Source organism: Rhinichthys klamathensis, unplaced genomic scaffold, assembly GCF_029890125.1.
Source record: "Rhinichthys klamathensis goyatoka isolate OS25496 unplaced genomic scaffold, OSU_Roscu_1.1 h1tg000197l_1, whole genome shotgun sequence".
Classification (NCBI taxonomy): domain Eukaryota; kingdom Metazoa; phylum Chordata; class Actinopteri; order Cypriniformes; family Leuciscidae; genus Rhinichthys; species Rhinichthys klamathensis.
Window position 1 is genome coordinate 1,812,712 of NW_026606723.1, and position 16,821 is coordinate 1,829,532.

General features: G+C 43.1%; 1 protein-coding gene across 13 annotated transcripts in view; it reads right to left on the reverse strand.

Annotated features, from left to right (window-relative positions):
• Positions 1-16,821, reverse strand: part of ncam1a (neural cell adhesion molecule 1a) — a 262,010-nt gene that overhangs the window by 25,185 nt on the left and 220,004 nt on the right. For 7 of the 13 annotated variants that reach the window (XM_056263044.1, XM_056263045.1, XM_056263047.1 and 4 more), the window contains one exon: positions 2,343-2,390. The exons of the other annotated variants lie outside the window; for them this stretch is intronic. In XM_056263044.1, the coding sequence (XP_056119019.1) occupies positions 2,343-2,390 (48 nt within the window). The remainder of the gene's footprint in view (positions 1-2,342; positions 2,391-16,821) is intronic. 13 annotated transcript variants of the gene reach the window in all.

Genomic DNA, 16,821 nt, shown 5'->3' on the forward strand with positions numbered 1-16,821 from the left:
ATGCTTTTGCAGATTGAATGGCATCAATGGTACTGTAAAAATCAGCTGAAACAGAGCAGGCCAGCCAAAGGCAGAGGGATCTCTGTGATGTAGACAGTACAGAGAGAAACCTGCATCATCTAATGGACATTAGATGAGGAAGAGACTGCCCATGTGTATTGTCCCAGACAATAGTATAAAATGTTGATCTAGGATTAGTCATAAAGATATACAAACACAAAAACTGATCCTAGATCAGCACTTTCAGCCTGAGAAGTTTGCATATATGAGCTCAGGACTGCAGCTGAGAAGGGCAGAGGAAAAACTAAACTAAACTAGATATGATGCTGAATGTACACCTTCAGACACTTAAGTTGCACGTAAAAATGCATGAATGAAGTCTCATGGAAAAGCATCTCTAAAATAGGTGTTCATAACAGAAAATTTGAGAGAGCGAGAGCGAGAGCGCGCGAGAGAGAGAGAGAGAGAGAGAGAGAGAGAGAGAGTGAGAGAGTAATACTGCAAATACTCTAGAAAACTTTAAGCATATGTAAAAAAAAAAAAAAAAAAAAATTCATCTTTCTCGCAATGCACATATTTTCAAGAATAGTTATATACGTGGTATAGCTTTCTAAAGAAAACCTCTCACCTCTATTGCCTTTTGCTAACTTACTAACACTTTGGAATTATACCTGTTTTAAAGTGCTACACAAATTCTATACTTACATTTAATTGAAAATGGGGAGAAAAGATCAAATTTAACTATTTTGTGTTTAGAACAAATAAAAGCTAATCATAATTTTGCACATTTTCTGTATATATATATATATAACATATATACATATAACATATCTTATATTTTAGGAAGGTAGTGATCATATTTGGGAATTCTTTACATCAAACATTTTGGAAATTAAATGTAAGACTTTGGCTAATTCATGTGTGTTTAAGTTTGCAATCTGAGACAGATAACTATACCAATTAAAAAGAACAAATTGGCACATTACACATAAACATACGCACCAAGACTCAGAAAAAGCACCACAGATTGACTTTGAAGCCATCTGAAACGAGTATCTGTAAACCACCAGGGTTCCTTGCATACTGTAGCTGTCAAGCAATTTAGAAAGTCTGAAATCTTCATGCTGATTATGACTCATTATCATACAAAAGAACATATCTTTTGTTTGCTTATCTACTCATACAACCCTAAAAACCTAAAAACACTATTATATTGTAATTTCTTTGACATCCAAAGAAAGTTTTAGTTTGGTGCAATCTTAAAACTGCCACTCAATGCCAACTAAGCAGACAATAGTCAAACAACTGCCTACTCCTAAGATAAAGACCTTGTCATTTCTCTGGCTGAATGAGCTGTCTCCCAGAAAAACCTTTTCAGACCCTCCCAATTTGCGGTCTGTTTGTTGAGAGGTCAGGTGTAATCCGTGCTGTCATGGTAACTCTATTTTCAGACAAACACTTAGTAGCATCTCGCAGGATTGTGGGAAGTGAGAGAGCATGTTTGAGTGTTTAGGATCAAAATTCGCTTGTATAGAAACAGACAAGCAAACATAAAGCATCAAATGCACAGATGTCTGTGCAGTATACTTTATAAATATACAGTAAGAGGTCTGTTTTTAATTTGCTGATTGTACAAGTCTGTAAATTTGAACCCAGTCCAATGTGATCCATAAGCCATCACTATTGGGCACTTAAACACAGGTTGTTCCAGGATGACAGTTCCTGCACCGCAAGTCTCTTTAGATAAACGCATTTGCTAAATGACTACGTTCTTGCATCTCTGAGGGAAGATGTGTACTCCTAAGAATGCTAATGTTGACAATTTTGATTAATGTTGGGAAGACAGCTCCATTAGTTTCCACATTCAAGAAGTATGCAACACATCTAATTAATATATCAGAGACTCAATAAGAGAACTGCATGTTTCATGCTGTTTATGCAACTTTCTGCACATCTAATATCATAAAGAAATCAGCACACATCATTGAGTTTATAAACCAATAACCATTAGCACAAAAAAGCATGTTGGATCATGTCATACTTCTGTATGTCTACCATGCAGTGACATGTTAGACAGGTGAGCTGGTCTACAAGCGGAAGTTAGTGATGGTTCGCTACAAAGGCTTGAGGATCATGAGCACAATCTCAGTGTCTCACTTCCCCCGCCCTCAACTAACATCTATACAGTCTCTCTTCTCTATCACAGACGTGCGTTGTCGTTCTACTGCGAACATCAGCGGTGTTGACTTCAGGAACAATGGTCTACAGTAGGTGAGGCGAACAAACGTGTAGCAGGCGGATAAAGAGTGGCAAACGACACTGCACACAGTCGGCATACTCACTAAGGTCGGCAGTGGTTGGAGGAATAGAAGTCGGAGTCTCTGAAGACACTGGAAGATGGTGAGAACATGGTGAGATGTGCTTTCATTTGCCGCACTGATAGTAGAGCCACTGTTGCAACAGCTTCATAGCAACTAACCAGTGTACAACAACTATCACAGCGTAGCAACATTCAACAGTCCAGGCAGAAGTGCATGTGACCCAAATTAAAGTGCATCAGTGTAGAGACACAACTATATGGCCAAAATTATGTGTAAATGGAACACCAGTGGCTTTACTGGGATGTCATCTGGATCCCAGCAATGACAAAATGTATGTGCATGGTACAATTTTATTTAAAATGATTTAATCTGATTAAACTTCAGTTGTCCAGTTGGATATCTGAGGTGGGCAACTAAAGTCTAATGAGAAGAAATAATAAAAATGATTATGCCAAATAGATTGTCCTTTTAATTGTACAAAACACAATGGTGAAACATTTACTGGAATATGTCATTACTTAGTTTTAAAAGGAATTAAATACATCATTTGAAATATAATTTTAAAATAAAAATAACTACAAAATAATTCTCTGTTGGTTTAGAAGTTTTTTTTTAGCGAATCCCACGTACAATACCATTTATAAGGGTGTATTCACACCAGGAAAGTCCGATAGTTCACTTGCTTTGGTCCGGACCAAATAATTTTAATTTTAATTTTATTTTTTGGTACGGTTCGCTTTCACATTGCTCTTTTTGCAAGTGAACCAAAATTTGTAAACAAAACCACACGTGTGCTAAGGTCGTCCATTCATTGGACAAGGATTCTCAAGTAGGGAAATCAGGAAGTGCAAAAAAGGCTCAGCATGGAGATATTTCGTACTGCAATATTTGTTATTTTACTAATTTTGTGTTATTCTGTACAAACGCAATATGAAGAAACTGCGCAGAAGACGGATAAGGTATAAAGTTTTCATTCATAGAGAGGGGCTATGTTCACACATTCAAATAATGAGATTCTTATTGTATATACTGCTAACAAGTGCTGTCAATGTTAACGCTTGCGATTAAGTTTGTCCAGTTTAACGCAGCATCATCCTTGTATATCGTTACATTATATGAACTGCAAAAGCTTTTTTTGCATCTATGCACGATTAGACTAAAGAGAACGCTCTGTATGTGAATGTCCTGATGCACACACTCATTCATTCATTCCATTCCAATGATGCACACACGACGCGCAACAGTATCGTGTGGCCAGACAGCGCGCCGGAATGGAATTCTCTTTCGCACTTGAACAACAATAACACAAACCATTATGCCAAAATCTCCGACTACGGAAGCCTGTTAACTCAAAGGCGCAGTGCTTTCTTGCAATTGGGTCGGTTCATGTTCACACCGTAAACGAACCGTACCAGAGTTCGTTTGGAACCGTACCGAGACCACCTCTTCAGCTGGGTCTCGGTTTGGTTGTTTGGTCCGCACCCGAGTTCGATTGCTGTATTCACACCTGCCCAAAAGGTCCGCACCAAGGGGGGAAACGAACTAGAGTTCGATTCAATCGAACCAAACAAGGCAGGTGTGAATACACCCTAAGATTATTGTCAGAAATATTTTTTTGTTAAGAAATGTATACTTTTATTCAGCAAACTTTCAAGCTTCTTTCAAACTTTCTAGTCATCAAATTATCTTGAAAAAATATTATCACTGTTTAAAAAAAAAAGCCTTGAGCAACACACCTGTTTTCAACTTTTATATTAATAAGAAGGATTTGAATGATCACGTGACACTGAAGGGCCGTGACACACTAAGCCGATGGTGATGGTGTCGGGCTAGTCAGTATTAACATTCCACATACTACTGGGATCGAGACGCACATAACAACCTTTAAATGTCATGGCCGATCTGAGCCATGACAGTACAGCCGTCTCAAGCCGCAGACACAGCTCGATTCAAAGTGCGATATTTTCCTGAAAGTCCATTAGTGCCAGTGACTCAGACATCATCACCTTCAATATACTCTCATCCATCTAATCTGAGAGAGAAGGTTGGCTTTCATTGAGCTGAACCTCAGAGCCTTGGAGTTAAACGATAAGTACTTTGAGTGGAAGGTAATGATATGATGGGGGCGAAATATCCCCTGTTTCCTCTTTTAAGCTTAACGCAATTAGGTAGTGGCACAGCCTGTTTGTAAGCTGAGTGTCTGACAGATGACAGACTATGTTAGAGTTTCAAAGACTGTTTGACTAAAGAGTGCAGAGCTTCAGTCTTTTAATCTCTTTCTTTCTGTGCAAGTTGTGAATTTATTTCAAGGAACTTGTAGATACTTGGTGACAAAAAGAGTCTGAAGTGCTAACAGCATCATGAGTTAGTCCTTGTAGGATTAAAGGATAAGTTCACTCGAATATGAACATTTTTGTCATGTACTTTACTCGCCCTACTGTTGATTCACAAAACACAAAAGGAGAAATTTTAATAAAGTACTGACTGCTCTTTTCAGATGGGAACTGGAGCTTCAAAGTTGCCAAAATGACTTAAAACACCATAAAAGCCTCAGAAAAGGTCGATATGACTTGTGCATGGCTTGACATAAACACCCGCCAATCCGCCAAATGCAGGTGTATTTCAGCAGTGGCGTGTAACGCAATCACTTAGGCGGGTTGCATTTTATATTATGTACATTTTTCAATTCTAGTCTTTCAAAAAGGCATCTGAAATAATAAACTAAGTGCAATGTAGAGTTGTCAAAAATAGTGATTGTTTGATACATATCGATACTGAAATATCTGAAACGCTTCCAATACTAATTTTTTTTAGCTTCAATACAATATTTTTGAGCTCAACTATTTCTTCTCCCTGATTTCCAGTGTTTTGAATTGCACAAAACTAATTACTGCAGCCTTATTGATCTCCCAAAACACTACTCTTTCCTTCAGTTTGGTCTACAGCTCTGCAGATGAGAAAATGCATGCTAAAATGGGACTGTATTATCAGCTGTGGTCTGATGAAACACCGAGGGGCAGTAACATTGTGTAATGCTTTGTAGATATCACAGAGCAGAGGGTGAGGTTCAAAGCACGCAGAGGGTCTTAGATAGAGAAGAAAATTGCTCTGCAGAATAATAAGGATTATCATATTGTAAGTGTTTCATGTCAAGGAGAAGGAAGGGGGTGTTAATGCCGTTGCAGTGGTGATCACAATTAAAGCACTCCAGAACTTCACCTGAGGACGTGGACCATCTGCTAGGTCGCTGGCCTGTGTCTCTATCTGTGAGAGCTGTATTCACCGGCACTGATGCAGAGAAACTACTGAGAACCACCAGATGTGCTAGGCAATAGACTTAATGTAATGCATATCTCAGGGGTACTAAATTACTGAGCACAATCTGATGAAGTGCCACGTAAACTGTTTTACCGTCTACTTTCTATCTCTCATTCTGATTGCATTAAGTGTTATTAAAGAGGTTTGGTTCTACAAGTTGGATTGTATTTGAGACCGAACTGATACAGTACAAGTAAGGGATAATGTACATCCAGCCGGTTGTTATCTCAGAATAAACACCGACAGGGTGATCAGGGCCCGTATGTATAAAGCCACTCAGAGTAAAATTTTAGTCTCAAGTCTGTCAAAATTCTAAGAATTACATAATTTTACTCTTATTCCTAAACTTAAGAATAAGCGTGATTCATAAAGGTTCCTAAGTGTTAAGACTTGGTCTCAGCTCCTAAATTATTTAAGAGAGCTGGAGAGGTCTCCTAACCTAGTTAGGAGTAACAAGATGGCAGCAGAGAGGTTAGGCCATGCACTTTCCAACGAAAATATGATGTAGTTAAATGAGTTGATCAAACGATAAAAAGGTTTAATCATCAAGGTATTCTTTTTGTATCTTACCTTTTAAAAAAGTTTTATAGCAATGAAATTAAAGTAATAATTATATTTTTGGGGACTGGAATGCAGCAGTGCACCGGTGATGACTCGGGCCCTTCAGTCCACAGTTATAGGCTCTTGAATAACACTATTGTGACACTGACCACACCAAATATACAGTGGTGGCCAAAAGTGATGTGCAGAGTTTTTTTTATTTTTTTAAATTTAATGACCCTACAAGTTTGCTTCAACCTTTTATGAGGAAAATATTTTTATATTAATATTTTTTTAATATTTTAAAATATGAGGGAAGAACAAAACACTAAACTTAGTGAAAGTATTTATCTGACAAAATTATTTCAAGTCACCTTTATTTCTACAGTGCTTTTTACAATACAGAAGCAGCTTTACTGAGATTACAGGAAAATAATGCAACAAAGTTAGTCTTGGCTGTACAGCAGCTCTAGAAGAGAATAGTGTCATTGTCCTGCTTAAGTAAGTTCAGTGTTTATTAATTTCAACCAGAAAGACTCGGGAGGCAAAATGACGTGACAAAGTATACATTTATTAACAGCCCATCAAGCAAGTATTGTGTTATAAAGTTCTGTTGCGTAGGCCCTGTCCCTAGCTCGCAATCCGAGGGTAACGGAGTCTGTTTTTACTGCCTGAAGACGCAGGCGGAGCGCAGCCGACCCCCGGGAGGTATGAGGTATGGACAGGTGAAGGACCCCCGGGTGACGTGACAATTTAGTCTTCCTGGCAGAACTTAAGCTTTAATTTCCATTGTAAAAAATCATTAGTTATCTATTTAGTTCATTTATCTATACAGCCGCTCTGGAGAAAACAGTGATGTCATCGTCCAGCTCAGTTCAGTTCTCATATAATGGTGTCATTGCAGGCAGATCAATATTATTTTAAAAATATTAACTGACAAATAAGGGCAAACTACAGCTACAGGTTTTAGAAAAATTAAAAAGCTCACAGGAGAAAAAAAATCATACATTGTCTGCAAAATAATAATTTCTTAATATTTCATTGTCCTCTCTTGTTTTTTCACCTGTTTATAATTTATATGTATTGCTAAAAATTATGTCTGTACAATTTGGAATGTTTTATTGTGTTATCACAAATAAACAATTGACTCCAGGCACAACTACACAATACGCTTACAAAATATTGAACACATTTTTAATACTATTTGAATAAAGGGTGAATCTGACAAATTTCCTTCAATACTAATTTGTGATAATTTTGCACAATGCAAAGCCATTTAAAAACATACATTTAAATATTAAAGTTTCAGTGTCTTAATTAAATTATTTTATTATAATTACATAAAATAATTGGTGTCATGCTGCTGTGACCTCACCCTTGCAGGCTCACTATTGGCTGATTCAGAGGGTGAGGGCGGCCATTTTGGGTTCACATCATTGTAGTCCTTAGTTCCCTTTCGAGGGAACTCGAACTGCGTCGGTGACGACACTAGGGGAACGCCCTTCAGCGTAGCGCGTCTGAATTTATGAATGAAACCGAATCCAATCCTATTGGCGTTGCGTGATGACGTAGCGTGTGACGGCACAAGCGGATGTGTACAAAGGCACGCCGGCACACAGAAAATGTCAGCTTTTTGCTATTCAGCAAGCGCTCTGTGGTGTGAAAATCAGTTTGTCCTATTTTGGTGTTGTTTGTCTCAGTTCTGATTTATTGTAAGATGAGTGAGCAGTTTAAAAAGTGTGTGTTCCCATGCCCTCGTTTTATCACGGCTGGGGACACACACGAGATGTGTGTGGCTTGTTTAGGAATGCAGCACGCCCAAGCAGCTCTCGAGGGGGCTGCTTGTGGCCACTGTGATTCTCTCTCTATGAGAGTGCTGCGTTCCCGTCTGGCTTTATTTTCTGAGGATGGCCAGATGCGCGCTCCCCGCGGTTCGGGTCCCGCATCTGCCGAGGCAATGCGGCGGCTTAGATCGTGGGGCTCGCAAAGGGAGCTTTCAGAGGGGATCGGGACTGCCGAGGCACTTTCCCAATCCTCATCTGAAAGCTCAGATTACCCTATCCCCCGTTCGGGAGCCCGCTCCACGGCTTCTCCCGTTCGGGATGCAGACCCAGTGCTGCAGCTGTCTGATTCTGAGGAATTAGATGTGCTCAGCATTGTGGAGGGGGATCTGCATGAATCACACACACACACACACACTCAAACTGCGCCCAGCTATAATGAGCTTTTGGAGGTTGTGACGCGGGCTGTGGCCAAGCCGCATATTAGTTGGCCACAGGAGAGGCAGGAAGAGCGAGTCAGGAGCAAACTCGACGAGCGCTTCCTGCAGCATCGCGCACATCCTCCACGCCGGTCTCTACCGTTCTTCCCGGATTTACACAACGAGTTGTGTCAATCCTGGAACAGGCCCTTTTCAGCGCGCCTGTCTAACCCCCCGATGTTGAACTATAGTGACATTATGGGGGTTAAAGAGAACGGTTATGGGACGATGCCTCGGGTTGAGGAAGCTCTAGCCAGTTACCTTTCACCCGATCTTGCATCGTCCCTTAAGACACTGGCTCTGCCCTCCAAGCCATGTCGTACTACATCTGCGTTGGTGGGCAGGGCCTATATGGCGGCGGGTCGGGCTGGTGCGAGCCTGCACACCATGGCCATTCTACAGGCGTACCAGGCCGACCTCTTAAAGGACATGGACCAAGGCGAGGGTCCTACTATGGAAGATATTGCTGAGCTTCGTAAAGCCACAGACCTGTCTCTCCGGGTTACCAAGGAGACGGCCCGCGCCATCGGCCGCTCCATGTCAGCCCTGGTAACCACGGAAAGGCATCTGTGGCTTAATCTCTCTGGCATCAAGGAGAAGGACAGGGCCTTTCTTCTTGATGCACCCATTTGTACCTCTGGTCTGTTCGGCGAGGCGGTTAATGCTGTCGTCGACAGATTTCAGGACACTAAAAAGCAGAGTGAAGCATTTAGGCAATATCTCCTCGCCGGTCGAGGTCTAGGAAGTCGGCTGCTAGAGGGTCAAAACAGCCACAGCTGTCATCCAGCTCCTATCGCTAAGGCCAATGAGGGAGTGTCGCTTCTAGAGGTCCCCCTCAAGCAGCTTGGGACTCTAGGCAGCGCTCTCACCCACAGCCTTCTGGAAGGACGGATCTGAGGACCGTCATCCAGTCCAGGAAGGCGAAGGGAAAGAGGTCCTAACTCCTGTGGGACCTCCAAGGGCCGCCCCCCCCCCCCCCGAGAGAGAGCGACCGAGGTCCCCTCTCTCGTCGGGCCCAGCTTCCAGCGAGCATACGCTGTCTTTTCTGCCCCAAAGGCTTGCAGTAAGACAGCGTTCGCGCTCGCACACTGTGGGTCGTTGTCGGTTTTCCCCTGCCGGTCTTCCTGAGGGGCTGGTTCCCTTGGTGAATTTCGCAGAGGCATGGCAAAACCTCACGAATATTTCTCCATGGGTCCTGCGCACTGTGGAAATTGGGTACAGACTGCAGTTCCAGGTCCGCCCACCAAAATTCAACGGGGTGGTCTGGACGTTAGTGCGCCCAGAGCAGGGTCTGGTGTTGGGACAGGAAGTCAACTCGCTGCAAGAAAAAGGGGCCATAGAGTGTGTTCCCCCACTAGTCAGAGAGTCCGGGTTCTACAGCCGGTACTTCATAGTTCCAAAGAAGGATGGAGGGTTGCGTCCAATTTTAGATCGGAGGCATCTGAACCGGTCTCTGAGGAGATTCAGGTTCAAAATGCTCACTATTCCCATTATCGTGAGTCAAATCCAATCCGAGGATTGGTTTGTCACGATAGATCTAAAAGACACCTACTTCCACATCTCCATCCTTCCATCTCACAGGAAGTTCCTAAGGTTTGCTTTCGGGGGCGAAGCTTACCAATATCGGGTTCTTCCGTTCGGCCTAGCACTCTCCCCTCGCACCTTTACCAAGTGTATGGATGCAGCTCTAGCACCCCTGAGGCTCGAGGGCATCAGGGTGCTCAATTACATCGAAGACTGGTTAATACTGGCACAGTCGAGAGAGCTGGCGATTCGGCATCGAGATGTCGTCCTCGCGCACATCCAGAGCCTGGGGTTGAGACTCAACACGAAGAAGAGCGTGTTGACACCAGCCCAGAGAACCACGTTCCTGGGAGTGGTGTGGGACTCAGTCACGATGCAGGCACAATTGTCTCCTGCTCGGATCGAGTCTATCCTGACCTCAGTGTCCAGGATAAAGCTAGGCCAGGCCGTCACTGTCAAACACTTTCAGAGAGTGTTGGGTCTAATGGCAGCAGCGTCCAGCGTGATACCTTCTGGCCTGCTGCACATGAGAGCCATGCAGTGGTGGTTAAGAGCCAAGGGGTTTTCCCCGAGGGGAAATCCATTCCGCTTGATAAGGGTTACGCGCAGATGCCTTCGTTCCCTATCAATTTGGAAGAAGCCTTGGTTCTTGTCCCAGGGTCCCAGGCTGGGAGCGTCGTGCCACCGGATATCTATTTCGACAGACGCCTCCCTCACGGGCTGGGGCGCGGTCATGGATGGCCGTTTTACGAGAGGTCTCTGGCAGGACCAACATTCCTCTTGGCACATAAATTGCCTAGAAATGTTGGCGGTGTTCCGGGCTCTGAGGAGCTTTCTGCCAGACCTCCATGGTCGCCATGTCCTAGTAAGATCCGACAACATGTCGGTGGTATCTTACTTAAATCATCAGGGGGGTCTGAGGTCGCGCCCTCTGTGCAGACTGGCGCATCAGATCCTCCTGTGGTCCCAGCGGAGACTGTCGTCTCTCAGGGCGATGTATGTCCCGGGGGACCAGAACAAGGGAGCAGACATGCTGTCGAGGCAGGGGCTGAGGCCCGGGGATTGGAGACTCCAAGGTGGTGGAGGTAATATGCGAGAGGTTTGGCCCAGTGGAAGTGGACCTATTTGCGTCTCGAGAGACGACACACTGTCCACTGTGGTTCTCCCTCACACATCCAGCCCCGCTGGGGTTGGATGCCATTGTGCAGACGTGGCCGAGGCTGCGTCTGTACGCCTTTCCCCCAGTCGCTCTGCTCCCAGCAGTTCTGGAGAGGGTCCGTCAGGATGGAGTCAGCCTACTATTAGTAGCCCCGTTTTGGCCGGCCCGAGTATGGTTCTCGGACATCATCCTGCTTCTGGCAGGCCCGCCATGGCAGATCCCTCTGAGGAGGGACCTGTTGTCTCAGGCGGGGGGCTCAGTTCTCCACCCTCGGCCCGAGCTGTGGAAACTGTGGGTCTGGCCCCTGAGGGGGCACAGTACCTAGAAGCCGACCTGTCAGCAGAAGTGGTTGAAACTATACTCACTTCCAGAGCTCCCTCCACGAGGAAGTTATACGGCCTTAAGTGGAATGTATTTTCCATTTGGTGCAAAGAGCGTAATTTGGACCCAGTTCACTGCCCAGTGGCTTCAATGCTGGAGTTTCTCCAAGACCGCTTTTCTGCCGGGCTTACCCCGTCCACACTCAAGGTTTATGTGGCTGCCATTGCGGCTTTCCACGCTCCTCTGAGTGATGGTCCTCTGGGGAGGCATCACCTGGTCATACGTTTCCTCCGTGGAGCCTGGAGGATGAGACCTGCGACTCGCACCAGGGTTCCCTCTTGGGACCTGGCAGTGGTTCTCGAAGGGCTGGCCGAGGCCCCCTTCGAACCATTGGAGTCGGCTGAGGCCAAGAACCTTTCGTTTAAGGTGGTCTTTTTGTTGGCCATTACTTCTCTGAGGAGGGTAGGAGATCTCCAGGCGCTCTCTATTTCCGTTGGGTGCTTGGAGTTTGCTCCAGGCAACATTAAGGCCATCTTACACCCCAGGCCCGGCTATTTGCCCAAGGTGCCATCTAATGTGGCACGGCCTATGGTTCTGCAGGCATTTCATCCTCCACCTCATGTGACGGCGGATGAGGGGAGACTTCATCTGCTCTGCCCTGTCAGAGCACTGCAGTGTTATATCCAGAGGTCCTCCTCATGGCGGAAGTCGGACCAGTTGCTGGTGTGTTTTGGGTCGCCCAAGAAGGGGCTTCCCGCCTCTAAGCAGACCATCAGCAACTGGATCGTTCAGACTATTTCCCTGGCCTATCAGGTGCGCAATTTGCCTTCACCTATGGCCGTGAGGGCTCACTCCACCAGAGGCATGGCGTCCTCTAGAGCCCTCCTTTCAGGGGTTTCTATCCATGACATATGTGAGGCGGCTGGCTGGGCCACTCCGCACACATTCATGAGGTTTTACAGTCTGGATCTTCCCTCTACACCCGGTGCACGAGTGCTTTCGTCCTAAGTTGTGGCTGAAGACAGCTTCACACTAGGATGAGCGGGGTTCGTTGTGGCATAGTGGGTATCTCGTTCCCCTAGTGTCGTCACCGACGCAGTTCGAGTTCCCTCGAAAGGGAACGTCTCGGGTTACGTATGTAACCCTTGTTCCCTGAGAAAGGGAACGAGACACTGCATCGGTTTGCCACACCTCACCCTGCTTGGAGCACTTGCTTCATAGCAAAAGCTGACATTTTCTGTGTGCCGGCATGCCTTTGTACACATCCGCTTGTGCCGTCACACGCTACGTCATCACGCAACGCCAATAGGATTGGATTCGGTTTCATTCATAAATTCAGACGCGCTACGCTGAAGGGCGTTCCCCTAGTGTCGTCACCGTTGCAGTGTCTCGTTCCCTTTCTCAGGGAACAAGGGTTACATACGTAACCCGAGACGTTTGCAGCACTTAAGTCCCACTTCAGTCAGCACTTAAGAATCAGTCTTATACTTTACTGAAAGTTGCTTTTAGCTGCTTTATAAAAGTCTCCTACTCTTAGAAAAGTCCTACTCTTTACTAAGTATTTTTTTACACTTAAGTCAAAGCTTAAGACTATTCTTAAGATCATTTCTTAGAAGTTTTATACATACGGGCCCAGGTCTTGCATCAACCTGAAGGGGTTTATTCTGAGATAACAACTGGCTGGATGTACATTATCCTGCTTATTACACGGCTACTTGCCACATAAGTAAATAATTAGACATGAAATATTGATCTGAGTTGAAATATTTTATTAGGTCTTTAAGCGCAAAGCTTTAGGGGAGAGAGCAGTTGCGTGGCAATTCAAACTAGACGGACATTTAAGAGATACTGTATAGTCATCCCACTTATTAAACAGCATTTCGCCACATAAATAATTATGGGGATAAGAGATATTGATTTGAGAGGAAACGGTTTTAAAATCGTACCTGTTTGTATCTTATAATCCAACAGCGTACAAAACAATAGTCGCAAAATGGCAGCAGCTGCGTTTGTATGAAATAAGTTTTAATATTTTATTAGCTCACCAAACGCAAAACTTCCACGAAGAAATAACGTTCCTAGCAAGTGTATAGCGCAGCTGACTTCAGTAACCCAGATGAGCCTGCGTTATCTGTTTTCAGGATGGTGCGATTGACCAATAAGAATCAAGTATTCCACAGAGCCTTGAAATAAATTATTTTAACATTTGGATATGCAGAACAACAATAAGTAAATGATCATTAGACCACAATTATAAAAGCATTCATAATGAATATTTTGTTATAACTGATAAAAAAAAAATTCTAGCAGTATTATTATTATTATTATTTTGCTAATTTAAATGTTTTAGATTGTAAAACAACTTTGCCGAAATAATGCACTATTGATATTTTTTATTATTAATAAACATTCATAAAGAATATAATTAACAAAAATACGATAATATTCCATCTTTGTTTTGGGCTGTTGAGTTAAATCAATTTAATTTGAGAAAAAATGGCAGTTATTTACAAAGTTGAGATGTTTCTCCATTGCCATTTATTAAAGGCCCAATGTTAAAGAACGGCTACCCAATTAAAAATAACATTTACAACATAAAAACCAATAATGAAGACAAAAAGATTAGCTCTAAACATCACCATCTGCCAAATAATAATAATAATTTTTGTTACCTTGCTTACTCACTGTGATATTTTTTTTATATATTAGAAGGAATTTAAGTTTTGTATACTGAATGCAGAAAAAAAAGACATTGTCAAACCAGTTATCACAGCGGGACACTTTTCTTTCTTTTTTTACACAGCAGTTTAAACGCCTAAATTTGCCTTTGAATTTAGCAGTGGGTTCTGAGCTGACCTCCTTTAACTTTGTATAATCTACTATTTTCTTATCAGAGGCAATTTCCACTGTAGGTCTCCAAAGGTGCAGTGCCTGCCACGGTGCTCTCTGATCCTTTGCGGTCTGTGGTGAACACATTCATATCAAATAAGGCTCAGTGGAGTCTACCTGCCCTCTGGGAAGCGGGGTGACCCGCACACAGGCTAGCAATCAGAAAGCCTGGCACACAGTCATGGAAAGAGTCCCTATTTGTCTCTGTGAATATTTTAGCTGTCACCCAAGATGACCCTACTGCAGTGAGCTGCAGAGGTGGCATTATCCATCAGAAAACTCCCAGAGGTGTCCACCACTCCGGCCTCTATCGCTTACGTGACAGGCCTAGCTAGCTTTGTCATCACTCCATCTCCATACACAATTCCAGCCTCTTCATTCACGCTCATAGCACATAAAATGGAGAGGGAGCTCTCTTGCTTTGAATCGCAAGTCCCTGCAGCACATACCGCAGTAATGTGAATTTTATAGTGCTCTTTTACAATTTCTACAGGTTGTGGAAGCAAGAGGCATGGATCTTTGCTCTGGAGGAGAGAAAGACTCACTCACGCTACTGGCAACATAGTCTTTTGTGTCGTCCCCCTCTTCCTTCAGCGCTCTGGGCACTCTATTGGCTGAGACTGCAGGATGGCCACTGGTGATAAATCTCTGACAAGCACCTGCGAATGCTACCGTACATCTTACTTGAAGCTCCATCTACGTCAAGTTATGCCACTCTCTGCAGACATGCTGCTGCTTTATAATGGATAGAGTCAATCTGTCATACATCCCTAACTGTTAAAGCAATAGTTCACCCAAATAATTCAAATTTGGTCATTATTTACTCACCTTCGTGTTGCTCCAAACCTGCATGTTTTTTTTGTTGTCTGTGGAACACAAAAGGAGCTATTCTAAATCATTTCTAACTTGCTGTTTGCAATGTCAGTTAAATGGCCAACTTAATCAACATGTTAATCTGTTTGTAAAACAAAGCTACAGCTTCAGAAGTCATTCAGAATTATGTTTATGCCACTTTTTAGGCAAGTAGTTACTATAAACTCTCATAGTATAGAGAAAAATATTTGCAAATCCTAAAACCCCCCCAGGTTAAACTAGTCTAAGTTGGTCTCCCAGCCTGGCCAATCTGTGATTACCTGGTTTAGTTGTTGAGAAGTGCCCAAAAACTCTCGAAAACTAGCCAAGAAACCTACCGGGCAAAACTGGGTGACCATCTAGACCAACAAACCAACTTAGACTGGTGAAAGCTTTTTCTTTGCTTTTTTAAGCAGGGAGATTGAGAAAATAACAGCATAGATGTTTGGAAAGACATGCGGATGAGTAAATGATAGAATTTTAGGGTGAATTATTGCTTCAAGAAGTCATTGTGTCCCCTAAATATAGCAAGACTCATTGTTTCCCAGATAAACAACTTGATTCTAATTGTTCACATTCAAAGAGAAAAAAGAAAGCCCGCAAAAACATTCCATTATTGTTAGGATTTCTTCAGAAGATTTACTTCAGAAGTGATTTTTGCTTTGGTTTGGAAACAATCGTGACAAATAAACCCAATCTGGACTGTCACCAGATGTGTGTAGTCATAATTTGACAAGTGCCGATGCTGCCGGCGGTCTTGGTTTGTCATGTACAAATTGATAAATGATTAGTAAGTGTTTGGAGTGCCTGGATCATTGTGCCGCCAATCACCTCTTAAATTCACGCAGGTATAGTTCCGTAGAAAGAGCGGACAACACCATCAATCTCATTTGAACACAACCACATCCCACTACCATTACGAGATACGGTCTCTGCCTCGCCCATGGACTCTTTTTGATCATAAGAATGATTCCACAGTCAAATAATGAGAACAATAGAGAGCCACAACAAGAAAATACTGTCAATTAAATTAGCAACAACTTCATCACTATGTTTTTTTGCTTTTGGTTGCATAGACAAACGATAGTCATTCTACAGTTTGAATGTTTTACAATTGCCTCTTGCAAAACAATCACCCTCACACAAACTATGTGTTAAGTTATTATCCAAAAAAAATCCAAAGCCATTTATTAAAGACTAAATAAACACCAACATTAGACAACAAGGTCACGCCTATCCTACGAAATAAATAGCTTGTTTTGAGACTTCTGTGGGATTCATGTGAAGTACTACGAAGGGAAATGGAGAGATAACTGGACACAGACTTTGACTAGAGGGAAATCTACATACCAACAGCAATATTTTATACTAATGTGCTAGCATGTAAGGATTTTAATCAACAGACCCAAGGGAGCCCATACAAATTTAGTTTTAGGTCAAGGCATGACCTAACACACCTGATTCAATTAATCAAATGTTAATTCCTTCATGTAGCATAATGGAGTTGAACCAGGTGCATATTTACTGCAGGTTTTGGGGGAAAAGGCAATTTTCTCAATTAAGCCTTCAGGACTGGTCTAAATGATCTCATAGCAAACCTTTATCCTTGTTTGAGTAATAGAACGGAATTCCGTCTG